This window comes from Tauraco erythrolophus, chromosome 2 (assembly GCF_009769465.1).
Source record: "Tauraco erythrolophus isolate bTauEry1 chromosome 2, bTauEry1.pri, whole genome shotgun sequence".
NCBI classification, from domain to species: domain Eukaryota; kingdom Metazoa; phylum Chordata; class Aves; order Musophagiformes; family Musophagidae; genus Tauraco; species Tauraco erythrolophus.
The window spans coordinates 80,513,550-80,526,120 of record NC_141466.1 but is presented as its reverse complement, the minus strand read 5'-3'; the positions used below and the strand labels follow the sequence as shown (position 1 = coordinate 80,526,120).

General features: G+C 44.6%; 1 protein-coding gene and 1 long non-coding RNA gene across 10 annotated transcripts in view; one reads left to right on the top strand and one right to left on the bottom strand.

Annotated features, from left to right (window-relative positions):
* Positions 1-747, bottom strand: part of QKI (QKI, KH domain containing RNA binding) — a 155,805-nt gene extending 155,058 nt beyond the window's left edge. For 4 of the 8 annotated variants that reach the window (XM_086631530.1, XM_086631531.1, XM_086631532.1 and 1 more), the window contains exon 1: positions 554-747. In XM_086631530.1, coding sequence (XP_086487656.1) covers positions 554-695 — 142 coding nt within the window. In that variant the 5' untranslated portion in view covers positions 696-747. The remainder of the gene's footprint in view (positions 1-553) is intronic. The other 4 variants (XM_086631525.1, XM_086631526.1, XM_086631527.1 and 1 more) reach the window with 1 other exon arrangement.
* A 2,612-nt stretch (positions 748-3,359) lies between these two features.
* Positions 3,360-11,104, top strand: LOC147529255 (uncharacterized). Of its 2 annotated transcripts, XR_015223016.1 has the most exons (4): positions 3,360-4,834; positions 5,673-5,955; positions 7,638-7,715; positions 8,923-11,104. It is a non-coding gene; the product is annotated as an uncharacterized LOC147529255 (long non-coding RNA). The 2 variants fall into 2 exon arrangements; XR_015223015.1 differs by having other exon boundaries at positions 3,360-5,955.
* Positions 11,105-12,571: the final 1,467 nt, after the last annotated feature.

The window sequence follows — 12,571 nt, the reverse complement described above, 5'->3', positions numbered from 1 at the left end:
GAGGGCGCCGCACAGGACCCCGCGCTCTCCCCGCCGCCGCGGGAGGGGAGCGCCGCGCCGCCAGCCAGCCTTTCCCCTCCTCCCTGCCTTCCCCCAGAGCACATTCCTGAGCTCCTCTCCTCGCTCCCTCCCCTCCGTGCGCTGGTTACCCTTCCCCCGGTTTTCGGAGACGGTGCGGGGAAAGGAAAAGGAAAAAAATAAGGAAGAAAATACGCCGAGGGGGGAGCAGGGACCTGCGCGGCCAGGGCTGCCTCCTCCTCCCCCTCCCTTTCGCTCACCGAGTCCCCCGGCACCACACGGCAGCAGCCAGGGCGGGGAGAACCCGCACTTCCCCTTTGTTTTCGGCTCTCCAGCCGGGGGCCGAGGGCGTGCGGAGAACAGCCGGGGAGAGCGAAACAGGCCCCGGGCTTCCCCCCGCCGCCCGGCCGGGGCCGGGGCGGGGGGCCGAGCGGGATCCCGGGAGCGGCGCGAAGGCCCGGGAAAAGCGGGGGGAAGTGGGGGGGGGGAAGGCAGGGCAGGGCGGCGGAGCGGGCGGCCAGGCGAGCGCTTTTACCTTCGTCCAGCAGCCTCTCGAGGTGGTTGAAGATCCCGCAGAAGTTGGGGAGGCTGCTCATCAGCTTCTTGTCGTTCATCAGCTGCATCAGGTAATCGGGGCTCGGCTTCGGCTTCTCCTTGGTTTCCATTTCCCCAACCATATTCCAAGCCCGCGCAGAGACGGCGAGCGCCCGCAGCAGCTCCGCCGAGCAACGCGACCGCGGCACGGGGCGCCCGGCTGGATCCGGGCGGGCAGGGAGGCAGTGGGGGAGGGGAGGGGGCGGGGAGGGGAGCTTCCCCGAGGAAGGAGGAGAAGGAGGAGGATTCAAATCCAGAGACAAACGCAGACCCGCCGCCGAGTCCCAGGAACCGAAAAAAAAAGAGGAAACTCGGTAGAAACCCCCGTGCGGGCTGCGCCCTCCTCCCCGGGCACAAGGACCCGCCGCCGCCTCTCGGTGCCGCCGCCGCTTCCCCGCTCCGTGCGCCCTCGGCCGGCGCAGTCCTCGGTGTGTCCCCCCTCCTCCTCCTCCTCCTCCTCCCGCGCACACACACGCTGAGCCCGGCTTCTCCTCTCGGCGCTGCCCCCTGTCTCCGCGGCGGGGGAGGGAGGGGACGAGCGGGGCGGGCGGGCGCTGCTGGCGCGGCTGCCGCTTCCGAGGAACCGCCGCCGGTGTCTCTCCGCTGTTGTTGCCGCCGCCGCCGCTGTTGTTGCCGCCGCGCTGCGTCTGGCGTGTCCTCCTCTCCGCCTCCCGCCCGCCCGCCCGCCCTCCCGCCGCCGCTGCTGCCTGTGGCTGGTGAGTCTCAGCCCCGCCGCCGCCGCCTCCTCACTTCTCCTCAGTTCGCTCCGGAGTTCGCTTCAGTTCAGGCTGCGCTGGCAGCAGCAGCAGCAGCGGCGGCAGGAGGAGGGGAGGGGGCAGGGCCCGCGGGGGTGGGGACATACCGGGGGGCGGGCCCAGAGGCGGGGCGGCCGGGTCTCGCCAGCCGCCGGGGGCGGCAGCGCCGCTTGGCGGAGCCGGCGGCCGCTCCTTCCGTTCCGGGGGCCCGGGGCGGCAGTGGCGGGGGGGGGGGGACAGGGGCGGAGGAGCGCCGTCGGGCCGAGGGGGGATTTTCTCCCACCCGACCACGCCCCCTCCGAGCGTCTGCGCGTGGACGGGCGGCGCAAGCGCGCAGCGTCGCGCGCGCGGCTGCCGCGCGCCTTCTCCCCCCGCCCCGCCGAAACACGCGCGCGCACGGAACTCTTCTAAACAAAGTCGTGGTGCCTCACCGCGCGGAAGGGGGCGGGGCCGGGTCACGTGCGCCCCCGGGGGCGGGGAGGGCTCCGCCGAGGCGCGCGTGCGCCCGCCCTTCACAGCGGCGGAGGCGGGGGAGAGCCGAATCGAAGGGGGGCGGTGGCGGCGATGGGCCGCGCCGCGCATGCGCCCGCGGGCGGTGGGCGGTGCGGATGCTGGAGCGGCGCGAGGAGCAATTTCTGATCGGTAAAGCGGCCCCGGGGGCAGGAGGAGATCGCGGAGCGGGGCCGAGGTACCGGGGTTGCGGGAGCTCCCCGGCAGCGAGCCGTAACCGGCCCCGGGGGAGGGCGAGGGGAAGCGGGGGTGGCGGGAGTTGCACTCCCCTCCGCTCGTTGGTCGGCCAGGCGGCGCGGCGGTTTTAACGGCCGCTTTCGGCCTCGGAGCGGCACGGAGCGGGCCGGGGGTTCGCTGCCGGAGGAGAAACGCGGGCGGCGGCGGCGGCCCAGCCTTAACGCACGCGCGACCCCGCAGCGACGGTGGCCCCGCTTGGCGGCGGGCGCTGCGCAGCGCCGTGCCCCGGCCGGGCAGCCGAGGCCGCCTGCCTCGGCCCTCCGCGGCAGTGCTCCGGGCCTCCCGGCCGTGCTTCGGCTCCGGGCCCCGGTCCTGGCGCTTCCTCCCCGCCCGCACCTCGCCGGCAGGCAGTCAGGCGCCCGTTTTCTGCTTGTAGGGCAGCGCTGCGCTTCGGCATCAGCCCATGGCTTGTGTGGCGGGTGTGGATGGGAGACGGGATGGGAGCAGCAGTATCCGGCAGCCGGAATCCAAACTAACGTGCTCCGTCCACTGTAGCCGCAGAGGCAGCGCAGCGCGACGCAGTTGCTTGTACGTATTCCTCCTTCCCCACGCACCGGCTCGGTGTTCTTAACTTGGTTTTTATTATTTAGAAAGTCGTCAGAAAGCTTTGATGCGATTTTCAGTGGCTTAGTAGAGCTCGTGTTATAAAGCTAGATAAAAATCGCTTCGTGCTTCACTTAGTTTGCTGAAAACAGTCATTTTTCACAGGGTTAGGTATAAAGTCTGGATATTGTTTGAAGTTCTGTAAAAATCCAAGTATGTTTTCATATCGTACGGCACAGAATTTCAAGAAGCTTTAAACGTTAGGTTGATCACAATGAACAATGCTTCCAAAACTAAAAAGAAGGACAGATGCGTTGTCATCTTGACAGGTGTGCAATTTTATTGGGCATTGTCAAGCAGTGTTATTCTACTTTTCCGGAAAGATATGCATTGACAAAAATGTAGAGAAAGCATCGTTCTCATAATAGTAAAAATGCCTTGGATTATTGCTTTCATTCCAGCGTTTATTGGACTTTTTTACCTTTAAACATGTAGAATTCATTATTTGGGCAGGAGAATTTTTATTTCATTTCAGGGGTTTGTTTACATTAAGTAAAAATTAAGAGCTTATGTAAGATAAAGTCAGATTTATTGCTTCCATCATTTAAAAAATGTATATTCAGCAAGAAAATATTGTCTTTCTTATCAAAGAAGGAGGAGCAATCTTACAAACCATTTTTTAAAATATAGATTCTTATAGCATGCCCAAAGCACACTGCAGCACAGCTATGGATGATGAAACAATAGTTTCTATTTACTAACAAGATTGTGTTTGGTTTTTTCCAACCTTGTTTTAAAATTGTGACAAGGTAAAACAAAACCTTATATGCTTAGTAAAATTCCCATCCTTTTATTTATCATAGACCAGACTGAAAGATGATGCATTTTTCATAGCCCTTTATTTGCTAATTTTTAACCAGTGAGTGAAGGCTCTTTTTAACCCTGCGAAAACTTGCTGTCGAATCTTTCAGTTTGATTAAGGGCATCCATCAGACGGCAGGCTTTCATCTCAAAATTAGATGAACTTAGATAATGTTAGGATAATTGTTCTGGACTGCTGATTCTCATAGTAAAAATAGCATATGGAGACTTTTTTCAGCAGATTTGGTGCAGCTGTTCCCGTACCACTTCATTATTGCTTCCTGCACATAAAGTGCTTCTAATGCTTGAATATGAGCAGACAATATAAGGTAAGAAATACCAGCACTAGTTGTTGTGCAGTAGCTATCTGTCGTTCTGCCTACTAATAGGAACAATATAGCTTATCCTAAGCTGTTTTGCACTTATTTTCTGGATAATAAAATGGTGCACGCCAGCAGTTATTGAGGACTCACTCATGCAGTACAATGCAAAATTCAAGGTCTAGTTTGCTCTGTGTTAATCGGAATTATTTTCTCAGTCTGAACAGTACAGAAATTGAGGCGAAGCTATGTGCTGAAGCTGCCAAAGTAATCAGAGATAAATGACTTAAGAAGAATTCTCATCCTTGATTTTTCCATAAATACTTCAAGACTCTGATTTTAAATTATTGGAAAAACACCCTTGGAAAAGCTGAATGCTTTAGCAAAGTATAGATAACCTACCATTAGTTTTAAATAAGCAAATCAGCATGATACCTTTCTTCATCAAGAATACAATAAAAACAAAAAAGCTATCTAAAAGCTCCTCTGAGCATACCGATGTTCTTCTCTCTGCCTTTACCCTCCCACACTTCCATGTCTCAGGAAAAGGTGTTTTAAGAGTGCCTGGAAGATGGCAGTTGAATTAGTTCTGGTTAAAGAGCTGTGAGAAGGCGTAGCTCCCATCAAGACTGGTATGACTACAGCCTGATTTACAGAGTCACTAGAAATACTCTTGCACTGTATTGAACTTCACAGCTTTCCCAGGGGGGAAGACATGGCGAGGGAAACAGGGTTGGGAAAACAGGTCTGGTGGGTAAGGGAGAGAGATTATGTGCTATTGATGTCAGGGAGTGGGGTGGGGAGAGAGAGGTTGGTTGATTTGTTTCAAGGTAACCAGGTCCTGTGTCACCTAAGGTTCTTAGGTAACTACCCAACACCTTAATCTCTGTCTGGACACAGGCAGAAGTCCCCATCTTTAACTCTTGTGTTTTCATCCAGGTAGTCCTTCATGTGTTGTGTAACCTGTAGTATTCGCCCAACAGGTTCTCTTCTAAGGTGAAGTTTTATTGCATTAATCTAATCTTGAAGTAAGAAAAATTATGATAATGCCAGCAGCAGCCTCTGTATGTTACAGTAAAGGCCTGCAATGATCATAAAAAGCAAATTCAATTACTGCTATAATGTTCACAGCTGATAGCACCTTGAAAAATAGGAGCGCTGAAGGCTGATGACTACTGGGAAACATACTCTTTTAGTTAAAGTGTTGGCTGTTATTTCCAGCGTCTCTAACCAAATCATAGGCATATACAGTTGGATATCATTAGCCTTCTGCAATACTCTGTAACTGGAAGATAACAAATAACTACTCTTCTTTAGGGAAAGACACAATTCTCCACTTAGCATCACAGTCACTGGAGGAAAAAAATAGTATGTTTGTAACTCAGTATTGAATCATTCATGGTGTACAAGATTGTAACTGTAATGCAGCAGTCAGACGTGGCCACTACCAGATGGACATCTGAAATGTTAATCAATTGCAAGTTGATTTACACATGAACAGAATAAGGTCTAGAGCCAGACTAAAAATCTCAAGAAGCAATTAAATTGAAATTCTGTGATATGTTTGACAACAAAAACATATTTCCTTTGACATTAAGCCAAACCAACAGGTAGCTTCTCTAACAGAAGCCATAGTAGCCCATCATTCAAAGTAATAAGCAGAAGGCATAGTGTTCATAATCTGAAAAGGGACATTGCAGAGTGTTATCTTGGAACTGATAATGCCTAAATTTGTCCACTATTGACGCTAAGTGTTTGCTGAAGAAGTGGAAGATGCAGGTTTTAAGCACGTCTTAGCCTGGGAAGATTCATATTTGTATCTTCTATACTTAAGGTACTTCAAGCCGTACAACAACCGTGAAGAAGGGTGTAGTAACCCACAGTATCACTCCTGTTAGAACTGGCCATTCCTCAGGTTGTAATAAAGGAACCAGAAGAAGAGATATCTTTGTGATTCATCCACCTACACAAGAGTAGGAGCTACGTTCTCGCTGTTCCTGTGGTTGAGTATTAATTATGCAGTCATTAAGTTGGGGAGAAAAGAAAATGCCAAGTCAAACAAAGAAGTATTTTCCACCTTTGACCTAAATCTTGTACCTGGCAGTTCTCTTGGTAAGGTATGTATTCCATATACCTTAAGTTACTGTGATAGGATACTGTTACACAGATAAGATGGAGAAGCCTAAATTCTGCTTCATAAAGTATTAAGCATTTCGGTTAACTCTCAGTAGTTAGCGAAGGCATGAGTATCTCTGTGTTGGGCCTCACTTTATCTAACTACCAAATAGTCATGGTTATGCACAGAAAGGTGAGTCAATGTATAGTAGAATGTATTACATCAGCGTTCAAGATTGCCATAGATTAATCACCCCATAGATTGTATTTTAAGTAGATCATTTCCATGGGTATGTAATGTCTGTACATGCTTCGTGTACTACTATGTAGGCATTTCTCCAGAAAAGATAGCATTCTAGCAACGGGAAAAGGTGTGTCTGTCTAGAGAGGGTGGTAGTTCTGCTAGGCTCCCAAGAAATCTCTACTATTTAAAAACAAAGTTTAGATTGCTTTCATTTCATGCTCTTCAGTATGAGATGAAAATGAGGTGTCATGTGTGCCAGTTTTACTACAGTGTTGCTGAGAAAGGCAGAAAATGGTGAGAAAGAGAAGCAATCTGAGAAAGCATAGAAAAGAAAAAATTACCAGCAATTAGAGAGAGAAAACTAAATCAAGGTACTACATTGCAAACACAAAGTGTACCCGCTTTATCATCTCGTTCATAACAGCACTTAAATTTAAAAGCTGCAGGGAGAAGCTAACTATTCACAGAATGTATGTGAATCGTGTATTTATGTGCTTTGAAGGTATGTTTTACCTCCAAGCTTATAAACTTCCCTGCATCTTGTAATTTGTAAACACTTGCATTGTTTTTGTGCATTTTACAGTTGGATCATGAGTAATCGATACTATTCCTAGCTCACCAAAAGAAGCCGAATAATCACTTGAAATTCACCACGCACGTTTCCAGTGTTTCTAATCCCATTCACAGTCTTACAGTTTCAGTTGCAGTGCTAGATACTACACTTTCCATCTGTACAGTGACAAAATTACTACCTCAGCTATACAGCTACAGGCTTGTGTAGGGGAGAATTTCAAATGGCTTCTGGCCTGTCTCTTGTGGAGAACTCATGTACGGAAACACTATGTGACCCAGCCTATGCCACACATTGCAGAACTGGGAGTAGCAGCGAGTGTGTGTTACTGTGAAGTGCTGTCTAACTGTGGGGGCACTGAATTGACTATTGCTAAATATAATATCTGTCATTGGAGTTCAGCTAACAAGCATTCTAATTTAAAAGACTACAATATTAAGATCTCTGGAAATTAAGAATATTAACAGATCTTAGCCATTATTTCAGACATACTTGTTTTTTTCTTTACCTTCCATCCAGTTTGCACTAGATATCTAACCTTAACACTATCCTGGATAACATTCTGCATTTTAGTTGATGCAGTCATCTCAACTACTGAGTAGTGCCCTCAGCAGCTTTTTTATTTGTACGGGTAACTAAAAATACAATGTCAAAAGACGTATTTCTGTTTAAGATATATAATCAAAAGTATTTTTACTTTTCACCATAGTGAGAAGTGTTTTCACCTTTGCTATAGGATTAGAAAACAACAAACAAACAAAACAACAAAAAAAATCATGGTTCGTGTCAGGGAAATTGGCAGATCTGTTTTGGCAACCACAGTGGCAAAGAGCTGACAGCTAAAGAAACTGCCAAGTTCTGTTTTTCAGGTGCACCATCTTTTGGTAAAATACCATGGCATGCTGGTTACTGTTGAATATAAATGGAATGTGTTCAACCTTAACTTTGTAAGTAAATTTAAATTAACCATTCTTCTCAATTAATACTAAAAGCAAGTAAAGCTTAAAATGTAATTGATGCATTAATTTTAACTTTTCCTTTTAACATATCTGAAATATGAATGTATACGTATATTGACTTACACTGAAGTATTGCTGGTGATGTGTTGCTTATGCTTCTTAATGTTCAGTCCACAAACAGCAGTAGTTCTTACCCAAGAAGCTTATATTTAACTGGACAGAAAACATCTAAACGAATTTTAAGAAAACTGCATTTAGAGAAGTATCTGGAGTTATAAAGCTATGAGGAAAGAAAGGGACCAAGCAATGTGAATCTTAAAAGCTTCTGGAGATGAGACAGAATTGCTCAACAGTGTTCTTCCAAAGCAAAGGACAGAGAGCAGTGCTGCAGTGGTTGTTGATTTCCCACATAAAGACCATTGTGCTTCTGTGCTACAGCATGCTCAGAAGCTCGCTCTCTGCTTTATCTGTTGATGGATATTTGTGCCTTTTCTGTAAAAGGAAACAGCAATGTTCAATCTCTTAATATTTTTATAGTCCTTTGTTACTTTAGGAAATCTAAACTTTGTTTTGTTTGTAGATGACTGCTGTCTCCCATTTGCTCCTCCTACCCACAGTCTTTCTATTGAGTCTGGGTGATCTTTCCTGGAGTCAAGTAGCCACGTACATTGTAACGTGATATGCCCCAGAGCCCATTTCAGAGTTTTCTACTCTTTCAGAAGCTATGAAACACTTTGTAGTGAAGTACTTAAAGATACTTGCATGAAAGCCATTGAAAAAGTGCAGAGAATTATTGCTTAAGCACTTTGATGGATTGAGGATTTCCTCATAGAAACAGGAAGCATCTCAAATCTCATGCCATCTTTGTTGGCATTTGTAGGCTGGTGCATCGTAAGTCCCTATTTGACTGTCGCTGAAGCTCAAAGGACAAGTAATAACAATCAGTAAAACAAGACGCAGGCTCAAAGCCAAAAGGTCAACGTTTCTGGGTTGTTAGCTAATCTAGGAGATCAGACTCATTTTGAGCTACAGTCACTTCATACCAGATCACATGATATTATTTAGCTACTACTGTATCTGATTGTTATTTAAAATTAGTTCATTGCTTGATGGCAGTAATTCCTTGTTAAAAGTTTATAAGCACAATAAAGGGTGGGATTCACTTGCCTTATGGTATTCCATTTTTCTTTCATAGTTCCTGTATCACATCTGCCAGCTCTGCACAGATGTCTCTTACACCTTTTGGACATCTGGAGGTAGCCACTGCGAGCTGTTGGAACAGTAAGCTGAATCTTACTGTAAGCACGCAGAAGCGTTTTTGTATTAACCACTTCTGCTCTCAGAATAGTCTGAACAACAGTTTGGCTTCAGGATTTTGACAACTAAATTACTTTGTGGAAGGTAATGCGGTCATCCCCTAGCTTTGGCTTTCAGATGTATGTCAGTATTTTAGATTCATGAAGTCATCATGTTGGATAGACCACAGAGTAGAGGGGCAAGGGAGCAGGCTGAAAAGTTCACTTTAGTGTAGAGAGAAAAGGTATGCAAAATGGGGTAATTGCTCAGGTTTAGATACAGTGGTCTGATAAAAAAAAAAAAAAATCACTGCAGCTAAATTTGAAGTGCCTGGAAATTACACTATCTTGCTGACCATTGCTCATTCTCTTATATTTTATTATTATTTTAAAATGTTTTGTGTTTGGTCTCTGATTGTCACTGAAAGGGAAACATAATGAATTTCCTGTATATTCAAATGACTTTTTGTACAGATCCAGTTCACTTGAGTCTAGATGTTCCTGTTCATTTGGAACATGAGAAGTTTCTATGTACATGTTACAACTTTTCTTGTAACTTAGAGAAAGTGGCCTTAAAAACTTAGGTGGCTTTATATTATGAAATTTGTTGTATCATTCATTAATAAAGGTGATCACTGAAATGCTGACATATCTTATGGTATTGTATTTGTTTAAAAATATGTATTTGAAAGTTTCATGGGCAGTTTTCTTCACCTTTTAGATGTTTACATGTCAAATTAACAAAGAAAGGTTATTACACTTAGCATTGGTTACAGGTTTTTACTTTTACAGAACAGGTGTGACAGTTGTCTCTGTTTTTAGCACACAAATCCCAGATCCCGGTAAGACTGAAGAAGTGTCATCCTAGCATCTTAAGAAGCAGAGAAACGCAAAACTAAGTTTCCCAGAGAGTATACTCCGCTACCTAGTTTGTGTAACAATGCTGCTTTGTTACATATTAACAAATGACTATTTAGTCTGGTCTGGCAACCTCAAAAAACAACAGGTTGTTGCAGGAACTGTAAAGAAAACACTACTTAAGGCAAGGCAGGAAAGACGTTATCTGGAATTTTTGTAGTTCTTTTTCGATTAAAGAAAGTCGGCATGAAAACAGGTATTAAGTAATCCAAATTAGGTAACCTTCTTTCTTCCCACCCTAGAAAGGTCTGGAAAGCCCCCATTATTTCAGAAGCTGGCAAACCACTTCTCTGTTAGAGGAGGAGAGAAGGCATTGCTGTACTTAAAGCACTTCCTATCTCTAGAATTTTTCTATTTACTTTTTAAAAGTCATGATATAGCTGATTAGATGGCCAATTTTCATGCCAGAAGCAGGTCTTCCCCAGAGCAAGTCAGTTAAGTATACATCCCTACCTTGGTTTTCCTTGTGGGTAGTCTATTTATAGCTATCCATCTGATTTTCCTTACTAGAGGCATAATTGATCTTTTGTCCCATTCTGAAGTTTGTATGCACCTGTCTTACAGGTTAGCAGTGAAATCAATTATCCCTCTGGCTACAGATATGTCTTGGTACTCCAGCAGAAGTTTGTCAGAGTAGGTGGAGTCCTTTGTGTTAGATTGACAACAGGTGATGTGATGGGTGGGGGAGTCACAGCAGTGCTGCTCAGCTTGCATTCTCAGGCTTGTGCCTGATGGTACCTTGATACATTCACTGTTTTGCTCCAGTAACAGGGTTTTGAGGAGGTCTGGTAACTAAAAACAACCTACCAAACAACAACAAAAAAACCCAGCTGAGTTAATTTAAGGAGGAGACTGAAATATAGAGAGTAATTTGGAAAAAATATACTTGGACTTTTCTGTTATCACAAGTAAAAATAGTAGATTGGCAATGTAGTAAGTGAATATTACAGATATGTGGCTAAAATGACCATTTTGCATATAGTATTGATGTAATTCTCCTGTTGTATCTTCATATAATGTGGAGCTTGATGAATTGAGTTACATTATTTCATGCTAACTTTGTCCTCACAACAACAAAAAAACCTGCTGTCTTTTGGCTGCTAATGGTCAGGAATTATGTGTGAAATTGCTGTTTGTGTCTAATTGCAGACTTTACTGTTGAGTGGCCTTTGTGCCCTTTTTGCTGAAAAGGATTCTTAAGCACAGCAGTCATAGATCACAAGTCATTGTATGTAGGTAGTGTGATGTAATCCTTCAAAATTAATTTGATCTCAGATCATGAAATAAACTGAAAAATTATTGAATGTATTACACATTCCCTCTTTTTCCAAAGCAAAAATAAAATTAAAAAATTGCAGAATTCCATGTGTGGGATTGGACTAGATGATCTCAAGAGGTTCCTTCCAACCTAACAGTTCTGTGACTGTTCAACTATGAAAATACATTAAATACAAAAAAAACCTTTTTGTAATTTTGGACACAAAATCTGTAATTTTGGACTTTTTGACGGTGTTGTTTGTTAGAAATAATGGAGTTTTTAATATAAAATATATACAGCACTAGGTCCAAATTATATGGGTTAGTAGCTGTACAGCAGATAAGCTTTAAGCTACATTATGATCTTATTATCTGTCATCAATTGTCAAATTACCTAAAATTGCTTTTCATTTAACCTAGTTGTCCTTTTATGACAATGTTTTATGTTTGTATGTCAGTGTGTGGACCACAAACAAGTAGAGAAGCATTTAGAGAAATTTCTCCAGCTTCCGAAACGTGAAGTACTTTGCTTCTCCTCTTGAGAAATTACACGATAGATCAAAATTAGGAAGAAAGCATGCATATCCTTTGCAAACCTTGTCGGTTGGGTCATGCGCAGAAAACAGCCAAGCAGTGAGAGTGGGATTGTATTGACAAGAACAAGACGAATGGCCCCTGGAGACTGTGGGTTTGTGGGCTCGTTTCCACCACCTTTTCATCCTTTTGTACCCCCCTTCAGTTCATATGCAGATTAACTCAAACGAAGTCCTCACTAAATACTCTTTTTCACTTTAGTTTTGGAAGGTAGATGGAGGATCTAAATATTTATGAGGCTTTTTTCCTCTGGTTTATGATGCACTCTTGTTGAATGTTGAGGAATTACGTTAATGAATGCATGCCTGCACACACAGACACAGAAACCAGGCAAAAGGAGAAAAAAAAAAAAAACACACAAAGCGTTGTCAGCTCTAATGTCGGCACTTACTAAACAGTTCCCATGAAAAAAAAAAAAGGCAGGGAGATTTAAAATCTGTTGCCAGGAGAAAAATAAATTGTATGGCTGAGCACAAAAGAAAGAACAAAGTTTCATCTTGGCTTTCCTCAGCTGCAAATGTAACTCTTGTTTCAGCACTGAATAAGTTTGAAATAAAGCATGTTAATTGAAAAATGAAAGGTTGTCTAAAAAGTCTTAACTGGATTTGTGTTTTCAGTAGTGAAGTAAAGGCAAAGCTTCAGTCCTGTACAAGTTTCCTTCAACATCAGTAGTAATAAACATGGTATGTATTTTTTTTTGTATGATACAAGGTCCAGTTAAGTATCATTTAATTTGAGTTAAAGAAACATAATTAAATGAAACTGATTTTTGCTATGATT